Source organism: Plecotus auritus (genome assembly GCF_963455305.1).
Source record: "Plecotus auritus genome assembly, chromosome: 2".
Lineage (NCBI taxonomy): Eukaryota > Metazoa > Chordata > Mammalia > Chiroptera > Vespertilionidae > Plecotus > Plecotus auritus.
The window spans coordinates 205,796,711-205,808,934 of record NC_137771.1 but is presented as its reverse complement, the minus strand read 5'-3'; the positions used below and the strand labels follow the sequence as shown (position 1 = coordinate 205,808,934).

Below are 12,224 nucleotides of genomic sequence, written 5' to 3'. Positions count from 1 at the left end.
TGACTCCAACATACTGGGCCTAGAAGACTCACAATCCTTATTTAGAAGATATTATACTGACTCTTTGTAAAACTGAAGACATAGATTAAACCCAATATTCTGCCAGGGGAAAAATGGGAAGTGTCCTAATCCAGTGAGAGGCAACCCCTTTGTGGGAGGCAACCGGGCTGATCAGGGGAAGGTACCAGCCCCATCACCCTGCTGCTGCAGCCACTGCCAGTCACCACAGCCACCAAGGTGTTTTCATCAACACAGACTCCAGTCCCTTCACCATGAAAAAATGACGACTTTCTTTAGGCATTTTCAAGGTGTGTCTTTCATAAGATATGACATTTCTTTATTTTTTTTTTTTATCCTCACCTGAGGATATGTTTCCATTGACTTTTAAAGAATGTGGAAGAGAAAGGGAAAGACAGAGAGAAACATCAATGTGAGAGGAACACTTTGATTGGTTGCCTCCTGCATGAGCCTTGACCTGGGCCCCGGCCAGGGAGGAGCCTGCAACCTAGGTACATGCCCTTGATCAGAATCGAACCCAGACCCTGCAGTCGGCAGGCCGAGGCATTATCCACTGAGTCAAACCGGCTAGGGCAGGATATGACATTTCTTAGCCCTCCAGCAGCGGACCTTCGTTTTTTTTCTCCCGAAGTGTGGTGGAAAAACCCTAGATCACCTTTTTGGATTCTTATTACCCAAGTTACTAAGAATATTACCAGTGGCATACAGGAAGCTTAGCCAATGAGCAGTCAGAAAAGGTGTTTCCTCTGTAGTTCACACCAATCACCGGCTGGGCCCTGCCCAGGCCTAAAGCCTCTGGCCGAAGCTTTAGGCCTGGGCAGGGGACCCCCAGCTCCCTCTGATCACCGGCTCTGCCCCTGCCCAGGCCTAAAGCCTCGGGGCCTGGGCAGGGGACCCCCAGGTCCCTCCGATCTCCGGCTCTGCCTCTGCCCAGGCCTAAAGCCTCTGGCGGAGGCTTTCGGCCTTGGGCAGGGGACCCCCAGCTCCCTCCTATCGCTGGCTCCGCCCCTGCCCCCTCAGCTCTGATCGCAGGCTTGGCCCTGCCCAGTAGTCCCCTGGCTCAGGCCCTTCCCAGGTTGCTCAGGGCCCATGCAGGGCTTAACTCAGAGTGACCTGGGTGCCAGGATGTTCCCGGGACCCAGGCATTGGGTGCCTATGTATGCAAATTAACTGCCATCTTTGTTGGGTTAATTTGCATACTCACTCTGATTGGCTATGGGTGTAGCAGAGGTACGGTCAATTTACATGTTTGTCTATTATTAGGTAAGATATTATCTCTGCCATACTTTTGGCAATTAGAATAACAGCATGCCACAATTTTTCAAGGCAGTTCCATACAGACAGCTAGTCTCCTAGCTAAGCCCTATCAAAGAACGGCCGAGATATGCAGAATGGCATGCTCTTCTCGTCTCTGCACAGCAACATAGACTACCAAACAATGATGTCCTGGACCTCACTGGATTAGGACACTTCCCATTTTTCCCCTGGCAGAATATTGGGTTTAATCTATGTCTTCAGTTTTACAAAGAGTCAGTATAATATCTTCTAAATAAGGATTGTGAGTCTTCTAGGCCCAGTATGTTGGAGTCATAGAAATATTTGAGACCTGGGGGGGGAGGTAAGTATTGGCTCCAAAATGTAAGAATAAAACTTCCAATTCAAATTTAACAAATATTTCTTTAAATATTTTTATGTCACTTGTTATAATTTGTATTTATATATGTACTAGAGACCCAGTGCGTGAAATCGCTCAGCCCTGTCCACCCACGCGTGCCCCTCCCACCTGCCCACTGTCCCGCCTTGACACCCTAACCTCCACCCAGAGCTCCAGTGTGCCTGGCCCCGCCCCCGACCCCTGCGGCCTTCTCTGGCCACTTCAAGCCCCGCAAGTCACCTCGGGCTGGTCCCGCCTCCCGGGGCGCCTCCTCGCTTCCACCCCGTCTCCAGAGCAATGCAGCGGCTCCGCCCCGTCATGGCACCAGAGGAGAGCGTGGAAGCCTCAAGCCTTGTGCCTGCTGCAGAGTTTGGAGCACCACTTCCTGGTGGTGTGCGCGCTGCACTCCTTCCCCTGGCAGGTGGGCAGCGGGCGCACTGAGTGCAAGTGGTGGGTGGTGAAGGACTGGTGAGGGGGCTACTATGAGCTCTCACCCCTACCGACCCGCCACAGGATGGTCCCACCTCCTCCGGGCGCCTCCCACTTCCACCCCATCTCTGGAGCAACGCAGCAGCTCCACACTGTTGGGCATGCAGCCTCCTGCTGATCGGTCGTTATGGCTTAAGGGTGTAATGACCATTAGCATATTAGCTCTTTATTATAGAGGATTATTATGTATTATTTTTTAGTAATTTGTCATTCCCATTAGGAAAATGTAATCTCCAATTGGGACAGGGAACATAACTATTTTATTCTCTTTGTGTACTCAGTGCTTAGCAGTTAGTAGTACTTAATAAATACTGTTAAATAGATAGATTTTTAATTCTAAGATAAGTTATTCTAAGGACTAACTCATTCATGCCTATTTCATTTTTTTTCTATATGATTTTCTCAGTGAAATCTGTTTTTCCCTTCATTTAGAGAAGTGAGTGTTCAGAAGTAGAAAGGTCAAAAAGAAAATGGAAATTGAAAAACAATAGGTGTAGAACCAATAGGTATAGAAAAGGGGCTAAGAAGTTGAATTAATCTCCCAATTGTCTTCATTTTTTATTTTAAATTCAACTTCTCGTCTAATACATTTCATATTATCCCTGAAACCTTGCTGCTAATCACTGCTTCCCTGGCTTTCTCCTTTCTTAGGGAAGGAAATATTGGAACCAGCCCAAGTTAGCACCAAACTGCTGGCTCCTTCCTGGCAGGAATGATGATTTATTAGTCTTTTTGTCCCCAGCCCTTAACACAGTGCCTATATTATTCAGCAATAAAACTGAATGAAGTACTGATATGTGAATAACATGGATGAGCCTTGAAAACATTATGCTAAATGAAAGAAGCCAGTCACTAAAAAACACATATTGTATGATTTCTTATATATGAAATGTCCAGAATAGACAAATCCATAAAGACAGGCAGATTAGTGGTTGCCAAGGGTTGAGAAGAAATGGGGAGTAGTGACTTCTAATGGGTATGGAGTTTTGGAAGGAATGATGAAATGTTTTAAAGTTGCTTGTGGTGATGGTTACAAAACCCTCTGGGTATGCTAAAAGCTGTATGATTTTCAATATGTGAATTATATCTCAGTAAGACTGTTATTTTAAAAATAAATAAATAAATAACCTATGACTTTGCTTTTTATACCTAAAGAGGCCAACTGAATGCTGGAGATTTGTTGCAACCTTGTTTTGTAATAGAATTTACATATATGAAATATATATTTTTTCAATAGTATGGACTCAGAGTACCAGTTTCTTAAAATTATGCTGATCATAAGAAATGATAGCATTTTCCCAACATTTTTGTATTTGTTTGCTTGTTTGGGGAGTAATTTTTTTTTTAATTAACCTAGGGCTTCTTCATGATGACTTTCATCTCAGAAGAGACTATTAAGCAATTATTATTCAAAATCAGAAATATTATTAAAGCAGAATTCTAATTGTATATTGTGATGCAATTAATATGTGTTTTATGTCAGTCAGTGGAAGCCAGTGAAGTGAAGCATGTACCTGCAGCATCAGGACCAGTGTCAGTAGCTGCTGATCTACCCAGTAATGAAAAAGAAATAGACCCGAGCAGCATCCCTACTGCTATCAAGTACCAAGATGACAATTCCCTGGCTCATCCGAATGTAAGATCCTTAAGCCTAAGACTGTCAGTTGAAGTCTAGTTGACTGAAATGAATTCAGACAATTGCCCTTTTGTGTTGGTGACAAGACGACCAGTGAAGGAAATGGATTCATATGTTCCAATTTGCTAAAAGTAGGCAAGTGACTCCCCACTCCCCAGACCTTGGAGCTGTTACATGTATTTGACTATGGTATATTCAACTCATGTTGCCTGACTTCTAGAAGAAGTATTTCTATGACTAAGAAAAATAGGCAAAAAAATGAGTTTTGTTGTGTTTTTAATCTGGCATTAAAAGATCTGATTCAGGTTCAGCTTAGATGGTTCATTGACTATGAACTTGTCATGGACGTACTGCTGTCTTCTGTGAAATGCTGTCATTTCACCCAGTCTCTCAGAAAGATTGTAGGAAATAAACTTCATAAATAAGGTATAAAATTGTTAACCAAATGATGTTGGTATTAGTCCTTTTACTCCAAAACTATCTGATCATTATTAATTCCAAATAGATGATCTTCAGTTAAGAAGTCATCCAGAGTTAAACAGTATTCAAATCTTGTGCTGAAACATATATTTCATAAAGGTGCTTTGCATCATGTAAGGTCAAACCCAAGTGATTAGTACACAATAACATTTTTTTCTTTTTTTTATTTCAGTTATTTATTGAGAAAGCTGATGCTGAGGAGAAGTGGTTCAAGAGATTAATTGCTCTTCGACAAGAAAGGCTAATGGGCAGTCCTGTGGCCTAAATGATACATGTGGTTGAATTAATAGTAACATTGGAAATTTAGGTTTTTATATCCCATTGTAACTTTTTACTCTTATAAAGAATTGACCCAATTATATAAAAAGGTAATCTAATTTAATTCATTTCTCATGTGGGCTTGAATATTTGTTGATTTGAACTTAAACACTGTGAATATTAAAACGAGTGTAAAATTGAGGAATGCATGAAAATCCCTTCTGTTAATAAAGCTAATCCTAAAAATATCAATGTTAAATAAATGGCACACAGTATCATTTCTAAGTACAATTTTTAAAATATCAAGATGTCATTTAAAGACACAATTTGATCATGCATATATGAGAATCAATCTATATGCTATAAATATGAGATTTCATCTTCCATGTCTTTGAATCTTTTATTTCACCTTACTGGGAAATTTCAGGAACAATAAAAAGCATTCTTAACTATCTAAGCAGACTGAGCATGTTAATATTTAAAGAATAACATATTTATTGAAAAAAATTCTTAAAGGTTAAATAAATTGATGTCTTATTGCTTAGAGATCAGCTTTTACTAAGTGTTCCGTTTAAACATGTTAGCAGACCCCACCCTTTCTTTTAGAAATCACATGCTCATGCTAGACCTAACCACTTGGCCAAATGTCCATGACAGGGAAGTAATTTCCGAGGAAACAGGTAAGAGCTCTCGCTTCAGTCTTACTTAGCCATCTGCTGTTCCCTATAGAGCAGTGGTTCTCAACCTTTCTAGTGCCGCGACCCTTTAATACAGTTCCTCATGTTGTGGTGACCCCCAACCATAAAATTATTTTCGTTGCTACTTCATAACTGTAATTTTGCTACTGTTAATGAATCGTAATGTAAATATCTGTGTTTTCCGATGGTCTTAGGCTCTACAGCAGCGGTTCTCAACCTGTGGGTCGCAACCCACAGGTTGAGAACCACTAGCAGGGTCACCTAAGACCATCGGAAAACACAGATATTTACATTACGATTCATAAGAGTAGCAAAATTACAGTTATGAAGTAGCAACGAAAATAATTTTATGGTTGGGGTTCACCACAACATGAGGAACTGTATTAAAGGGTTGTGGCATTAGAAAGGTTGAGAACCACTGCTATAGAGTAAGCCAACTAGTTGTAATGTTGAGAAGGCTCTGTCACTGTAGAATACCTTTCTCAGTGGCTGAATGAAAATCAACTATGCATTCCATACTGAACATGCCAGAGATAAGGGCTTTTAGGCCTTGCCTTTAGTTTTCAACAGCTGACATAAATATTTTCCTTCCCTATTTTGTTCTGTTGTTTGGTCTCACTCCAATTTAGTCTCTATGAAGACTGTACCTCATAATACAATATAAGCATGAACAGTTTTGGGGGATAAAATTACCAATTTGTGGGTCATCTAATGATTTTTTTTATTTTTCTGAAACTACTAAAATTCTAATCCTTGTTAAAAATGAAAAATAGCCCTGACTGGTTTGGCTCAGTAGATAGAGCGTCGGCCTGCGGACTGAGAGGTCCCTTGTTCGATTCCGGTCAGGGACATGTACCTTGGTTGCAGGCACATCCCCAGTGGGAGGTGTACAGGAGGCAGCTGGTCGATGTTTCTCTCTCATCGATGTTTCTGACTCTCTATCCCTCTCCCTTCCTCTCTGTAAAAAATTAATAAAATATATTTTATAAATAAATAAATAAATAAATAAATAAATAAATAAATAAGAAAAATATAATGCCCTAGCCGGTATTTCTCAGTGTTTACGCAAGGGTCCTCAAACTTTTTAAACAGGGGGCCAGTTCACTGGCCAGATAAATGTCCTTGGCGGGCCGCATGTGGCCCGCGGGCCGTAGTTTGAGGACGCCTGGTTTAGAGTGATGGCCCATGCACTGGGGGATCTCGGGTTCAATTACCGGTCAAGGCCATGTACCTGGGTTGTGGGTTCGCTCCCTGCCTCCTGGTTCAAGGCACATGTGGGAGGCAACCAGTTGATGTGTCTCTCATATCAATGTATCAATGTTTCTCTCTCTCTCTCTCTCTCTCTCTCTCTCTCTCTCTCTCTTTCTCTCTCTCTCTCTCCCTCTCTCCCTCTCTCTCTCTCTCTTTCTCACCCCTCCCTCCCACTCTATCTGAAAAGCAATGGAAAAAATATCCTATGGTGAGGATTAACCAAAAAAAAAATGAAAAATATAAAGAGCTTACATTTAATTGCAAAAGATATGGAAAAGACTGATGATAAATATGTGTTTTTATACAAACATGTTTTCACACTCTAAATAAATGCTAGTGTTCTTTTTCTTTAGCTGTCAGTGCCCAGTGTGAACTCGGGTTTGTATGGTTTTTAATCTAGGCATATAAATTTTTAGTAACTAAGAAAAGATTACAGTTTCTGAAATACTTTTTATTTTATTCTTTGCATAACTTGTAAGTCGTAAAAGTATTATCACCCTTCTAAAAAATATACTGTAGTGGTCCAGGCAAGAATATGGGTTGTCATTGGGCCTATCAGTGATTCTCCAAAGAACCTGAACTAGGTGTTTTTTTCTCGGTATGACTGACATTCCTCATCTATAAAATAGTGAAAATATTATGATCTACTCTAATAATGTGTAACTCCAGTGTTCCTCTGTGGCAAGTAGCTCAAATACAGAAACTAGAACTGCAAGAGATTTGTATTTTAAAGCTACATTTTTTATAGGAATAGAGAATTTGTTATCTTTTTAATTAATTAACTAAACTTTAGTCCCTGCAGGAACTCAATGACTATTCACCCTTCTTGCTGATTTCCAGTATGATTCATTTTAATGTATTAGCTGCGCTTACCTGTGTTCCTATTGAAGACTACAATATTACCACACACGCCAAATCAAATTTAATGAAAAAGACTCATAGAACACCATCAAACACATCACTGAGCTCAGGCCTTCTTTGGTATCCTAACATAATGAGTCTATAAAACAGAGCACTACCTTTCATGTCACTTGAAAATGATAACAATTTGGACCTACATGAAACCTTAAAGTGCTTTTTGAAGTGTTGATTTTGTGTAAAATGATGAGTACTAATAATACAAGTTGGATTTTCATTTCTGAGGTGAGTACATTCTCAGGGAAAGTGGAACAAGAGAACTTTTTTCTGGCACTCCGTAATTAAGAGAATGAGATACATAAGGATATAAGGATAGAACACACTTCAGCATCCGAGCCTGTGAAATGAGGATACCAATAGTGGACTTGCCCACTGTGATTTTTTTCAGTAAAATTACCTAAAAGAAAACCATTCATAGGAAAAGTTTACTATTTATGCCATTGTAACATTTTGGCATGGTAGCCATCTTAATGAAATGAGCAAATAGTTGCATAGATAATGATTAAAAAGCTACACCCTAATTTCAATGTAGTGTACTCTCTCTGTTTGTATTTGAACTACTATGGCCAATAGACCCCATTCCAGCTCTCCCCAGTTTTCCCAGATTTCCCTCCCTGCCAAGACCACAAGAAACCCTACTTGCTGCACAGTTAGTGACCTAACTGACTTCTTCGGTCAGATTTACCCACTTCTTAAACTTGTTTTTAAATACCTAGCTTGGGCCAGGCACAGTAAGGGCAGTTGGGTATACAAAGGCTTAGTTGTGAAGCCCCAGCATGTATATGATATAAGAGATACAATATTTAGTAGCATAGGAGAGGACATGGTTGCAAAGTAGAGAGAAATTACTCCAAGTTATAAAATTAAGGAGGGCTTAATGGAAGAATTCACAACTGAGTGAAGGTCTGAAAGGATAAGAAAGCTCCTGAAGCCACCACAAGAACTCACATCCATCCACTTCCTTCCTTCTGATAGCTGCTCTAGAAGGCTGGGAACTGCTGCAGCTCTAACCCAGGGAAGAGTCCCTTTCCTGAAAGACCCAAGTGGCCCTTCCCTCTCAAACATATTAAAAATTCAGGCATAATTTTAGGTTTCTGGTCACTCTCTGGCATTCTCTGGCCATTCCTTCCTCTTGGTGGAGAATTGGCTGAATAAGCTTACTCTTCATTTGGCCCCTAGCATCAGCAGTCTTGCATCACCACTGCTTGTCAGCCAAAATGACCTAAGCCAAGATGTGCAATGGCACCTGAAAGGAAACTTTCACTACCTCTAAGAATGAACTACATTGGCCAATGAGGCCTTGCCTGGCCATGTGGACCACTGTGTGTTCCCTGATACTCTGTCCTTCTACTGTAACAGAAAGCATCAGTTTGGAGTAAAAGACACAGTTCATTGCCTGTGGTTAGATCCTTTCACAAATTTCCTTTGGTTTTGGCAACAAGTGAAAAATCTTTCAGTGAGCAAATAAAAGAGAAACAAAAGCTAGAAATGAAACAAGACATGGAACATTTTTGGTCACTAAACTATGGATGAATTGATCTAGAATTCTTACACCCATGTTACTCCTTCTTTCCCTCCTTTCCCACCCCTGAAATTCCTTGTGTGTATTATTACAGAAGAGATTTTAAATCGGCTCTTGGCCGTTACTCAATTGATACCGTGCTTGAATTACTTAGGAAATGTTTGAATGCCATCCTTTGGAACTCCCTTATGGAATAACAGAAAAACAAATCATCTTGATCTGAGTCTTGACAGCAGAACAGGAATGAAAATGGAGGTAAGAAAGAACACTGAATTCTCAAATTATCTTCATCTTTTACCATAGGGATGAACATTGATCAATATATTCAGCTCTGTTTGGTGGGGTGTTTTTTTTCTAAATCAAAGAAAATGTTCTAATATATTTCTAAGTTATTTTTGCTATTATTATATTCCCATGATCTAGTTCATTCCTGACACCAAAGAAGGCTTTCAATAAATGTTTTTTATGAAAGAAAAGTGGATTTCTTCATGTCAAATGGGCAGTCTATTTAACAGTCTGGTTATTTAAATTACTCAAGCTATTTGGAGCCAGTGCAAAAATAAATAGGTGTCTGGGTATATATCTAAAATAATTACATTATGTTAAGTGAAATAATCCAATCACAAAAAGACAGATACTTTATGATTCTACTTATGTAAGATTCTTAGAGTAAGTAGTCAAAATTATAAAGAAAGTATAATGGTGGCAGTATAATGGAGAAAAAGGTGAATTATTGTTTAATGAGTATAAAGTTTCAGTTTTACAAGATGAAAACAGTTAAGGGAATGGATGGTGGTGATGGCTGCACAACAATGTAAACATATTTAAAACCCTGAACTATACACTTAAAAATGGTTAAGATGGTAACTTTTATGTGTATTTTACCACAGTAAATATATGTAAATATGTATACATGTATATAAGATAAATAAATAGATGAGGTTTATAACCCAACTAGAGGCCCGATGTACAAATTTGTGTACCAGTGGGGTCCCTCGGCCTGGCCTGCAGGATCGGGCCAAAACTGGCTCTCTGACATCCCCTGAGGGGTCCCGGATTGCAAGAGGGCACAGGCCAGGACAACGGACCCCACCAGTGCATGATCGGGGCCTTGAGAGAGAGGCAGGAAGTTGGCCAACCGGAGAGGGACCGCGGGAGGGCTCCAGGGCATGTACGGCCCATCTCGCTCAGTCCCAATTGGCTAGACCCCAGCAGCAAGCTAACCTACCAGTCGGAGCATCTGCCCCTGGTGGTCAGTGCACGTCATAGTGAGCGGTTGAGTAGCCTTAGCATATCATTAGCATATCGACCAGACACTTAGCATATTAGGCTTTTATTATATAGGATTAGTTTGGTTTCTCGGCGCGCGAATCAGGCTGGCGGCGGGCGACTGGGGGCGCTGCTTTTTTCAACCTGAAGGGAGACAAGCTCCCGATTACTCTGAACTCCAGTTTCTGGGGAGATGCGGGGGACCCAAACTCCTACGGGGAGAAGCTGGACTGTCTGCCATCGGGTCAGAAAGTGACAGTGGCTTGCTTGCAGGGCTGCGCGCAGGAATAATTGTTTACTGCACTGGGGCGCGGGACATGGGGATGCAGTCAGAGACACAGAGCCGGCTTACTGGCAGCCATCGCTGTTTGCCACGCCCTAGCCTAGTGACGCCCTGAGACCCCGCCCTGCACAACCTACAAACCCACCCAAGCTCCAAGCAGCGGCTTTAGCATATGAATAGCCTGCCCTATCGCAGCTTAACATAGCAAACTTGCAGCCTGGGTCAGACAGCTCCAAAACCTCCAAACCCCAAGCAAAGAGGAGAAAAACTGTAGTTCTCGCTGTAGCACCTGCTGGGTGGCCTCAGACAGTAGCTGACCCTCACCCCATTGGAGATCCAGAAGCCAGTGTACCTAGTTGTCAGTGTGAGACACCAGATTTCAACTCCTCACATCCATAAGTGACACATTCAAGAGGCAGACTCAGTGAGCACCAAAGCCCACTGAAACAAGTCCTGCACCATAAGTGTGTCTCCAGTGCAGCAGTTCTTCCATTATAGACACAGAGGGTCCTCACAGCCATTTGGCCTGGGGGTCAATTCCTCCCAGTGTACCAACAGCAATCAAGGCTTAACTACACACAGACTTTGCACTCAGCCCACAAAGGGGTGTACCAAGAGCGTCCACCTCAGGTGATTGGGGAGGCTGAGCTACTGGCCCCTATAAGTCACCTACCACACAAAGCCACTCCATCAACACAGGGAAGCAGCAAAATGCAGAGACAAAGAAACATGTCACGAATGAAAGAAATGGAGGAAAGCAAACTACTGGATGACATAGAGTTCAGAATCACATTTATAAGGTTACTCAAGAATCTTCTAAAAACCGCCAAGAAACTTGATTAGACCTCCGAGGAGCTTAGTGAGACCTTCAAGGACCTTAATGAGAAAGCCAAAAAAAAAATGGAAAAGGACCCGTCAGAAATTAAGCATACACTGTCTGAAATAAAGAATATACAGAAAAAAAAAAAAAAATATATATATATATATATATATATATATATATATATATATATATATATACAGAAATTCAACTGTAGATCAAAGGAACCCAAGAATCAAACCAAAGATCTGAAATATGAGGAAACAACACCCAACCAGAAAAACAAAAAGAAAAAAGAATCCAAAAATATGAAGATAGTGTAAGGAGCCTCTGGGACAACTTTAAGCGTACCAACATCCAAATTTTTGGGGTGCCAGAAGAAGAGATAGAGCAAGATATTGAAAACCTATTAGAAGAAATAATGACAGAAAACTTTCCCTACCCGGTGAAAGAAATAGACTTACAAGTCCAGGAAGCACAGAGAACCCCAAACAAGAGGAATCCAAAGAGGACCACACCAAGACACAGCATAATTAAAATGCCAAGGGCAAAAGACAAAGAGAGAATATTAAAAGCAGCAAGATAAAAAGTTAGTTACCTACAAGGGAGTACCCATACGACTGTCAGCTGATTTCCCAACAGAAACTATGCAGGCCAGACGGGAGTGGCAAGAAATATTCAAAGTGATGAACAGCAAGAACCTACAACCAAGATTACTCTACCCAGCAAAGCTATCATTCAGAGTTGAAGGGCAGATAAAGAGCTTCACAGACAAGAAAAAGCTAAAGGAGTTCATCACCACCAAACCAGGATTACATGAAATGCTGAAGGGTATTCTTTAAGAAGAGGAAGAAGAAGAAAAGGTAAAGATAAAAATTATGAACAACAAAATGACATCAAATACATACCTACCAACAAGTGAATCTAA

At 41.0% G+C, this 12,224-nt stretch overlaps 1 protein-coding gene across 4 annotated transcripts in view; it reads left to right on the top strand.

The window, feature by feature from the left end:
• The window catches only part of RSRC1 (arginine and serine rich coiled-coil 1), a 364,908-nt gene extending 359,830 nt beyond the window's left edge, over nucleotides 1-5,078 (top strand). For 3 of the 4 annotated variants that reach the window (XM_080656477.1, XM_080656475.1, XM_080656476.1), the window contains exons 9-10: nucleotides 3,645-3,797; nucleotides 4,450-4,990. In XM_080656477.1, the coding sequence (XP_080512603.1) occupies nucleotides 3,645-3,797; nucleotides 4,450-4,542 (246 nt within the window). In that variant the 3' untranslated portion in view covers nucleotides 4,543-4,990. Of the gene's footprint in view, nucleotides 1-3,644; nucleotides 3,798-4,449 lie in introns of all 4 variants that reach the window. The other variant, XM_080656474.1, reaches the window with a different exon arrangement.
• The last annotated feature ends 7,146 nt before the right edge of the window (nucleotides 5,079-12,224 follow it).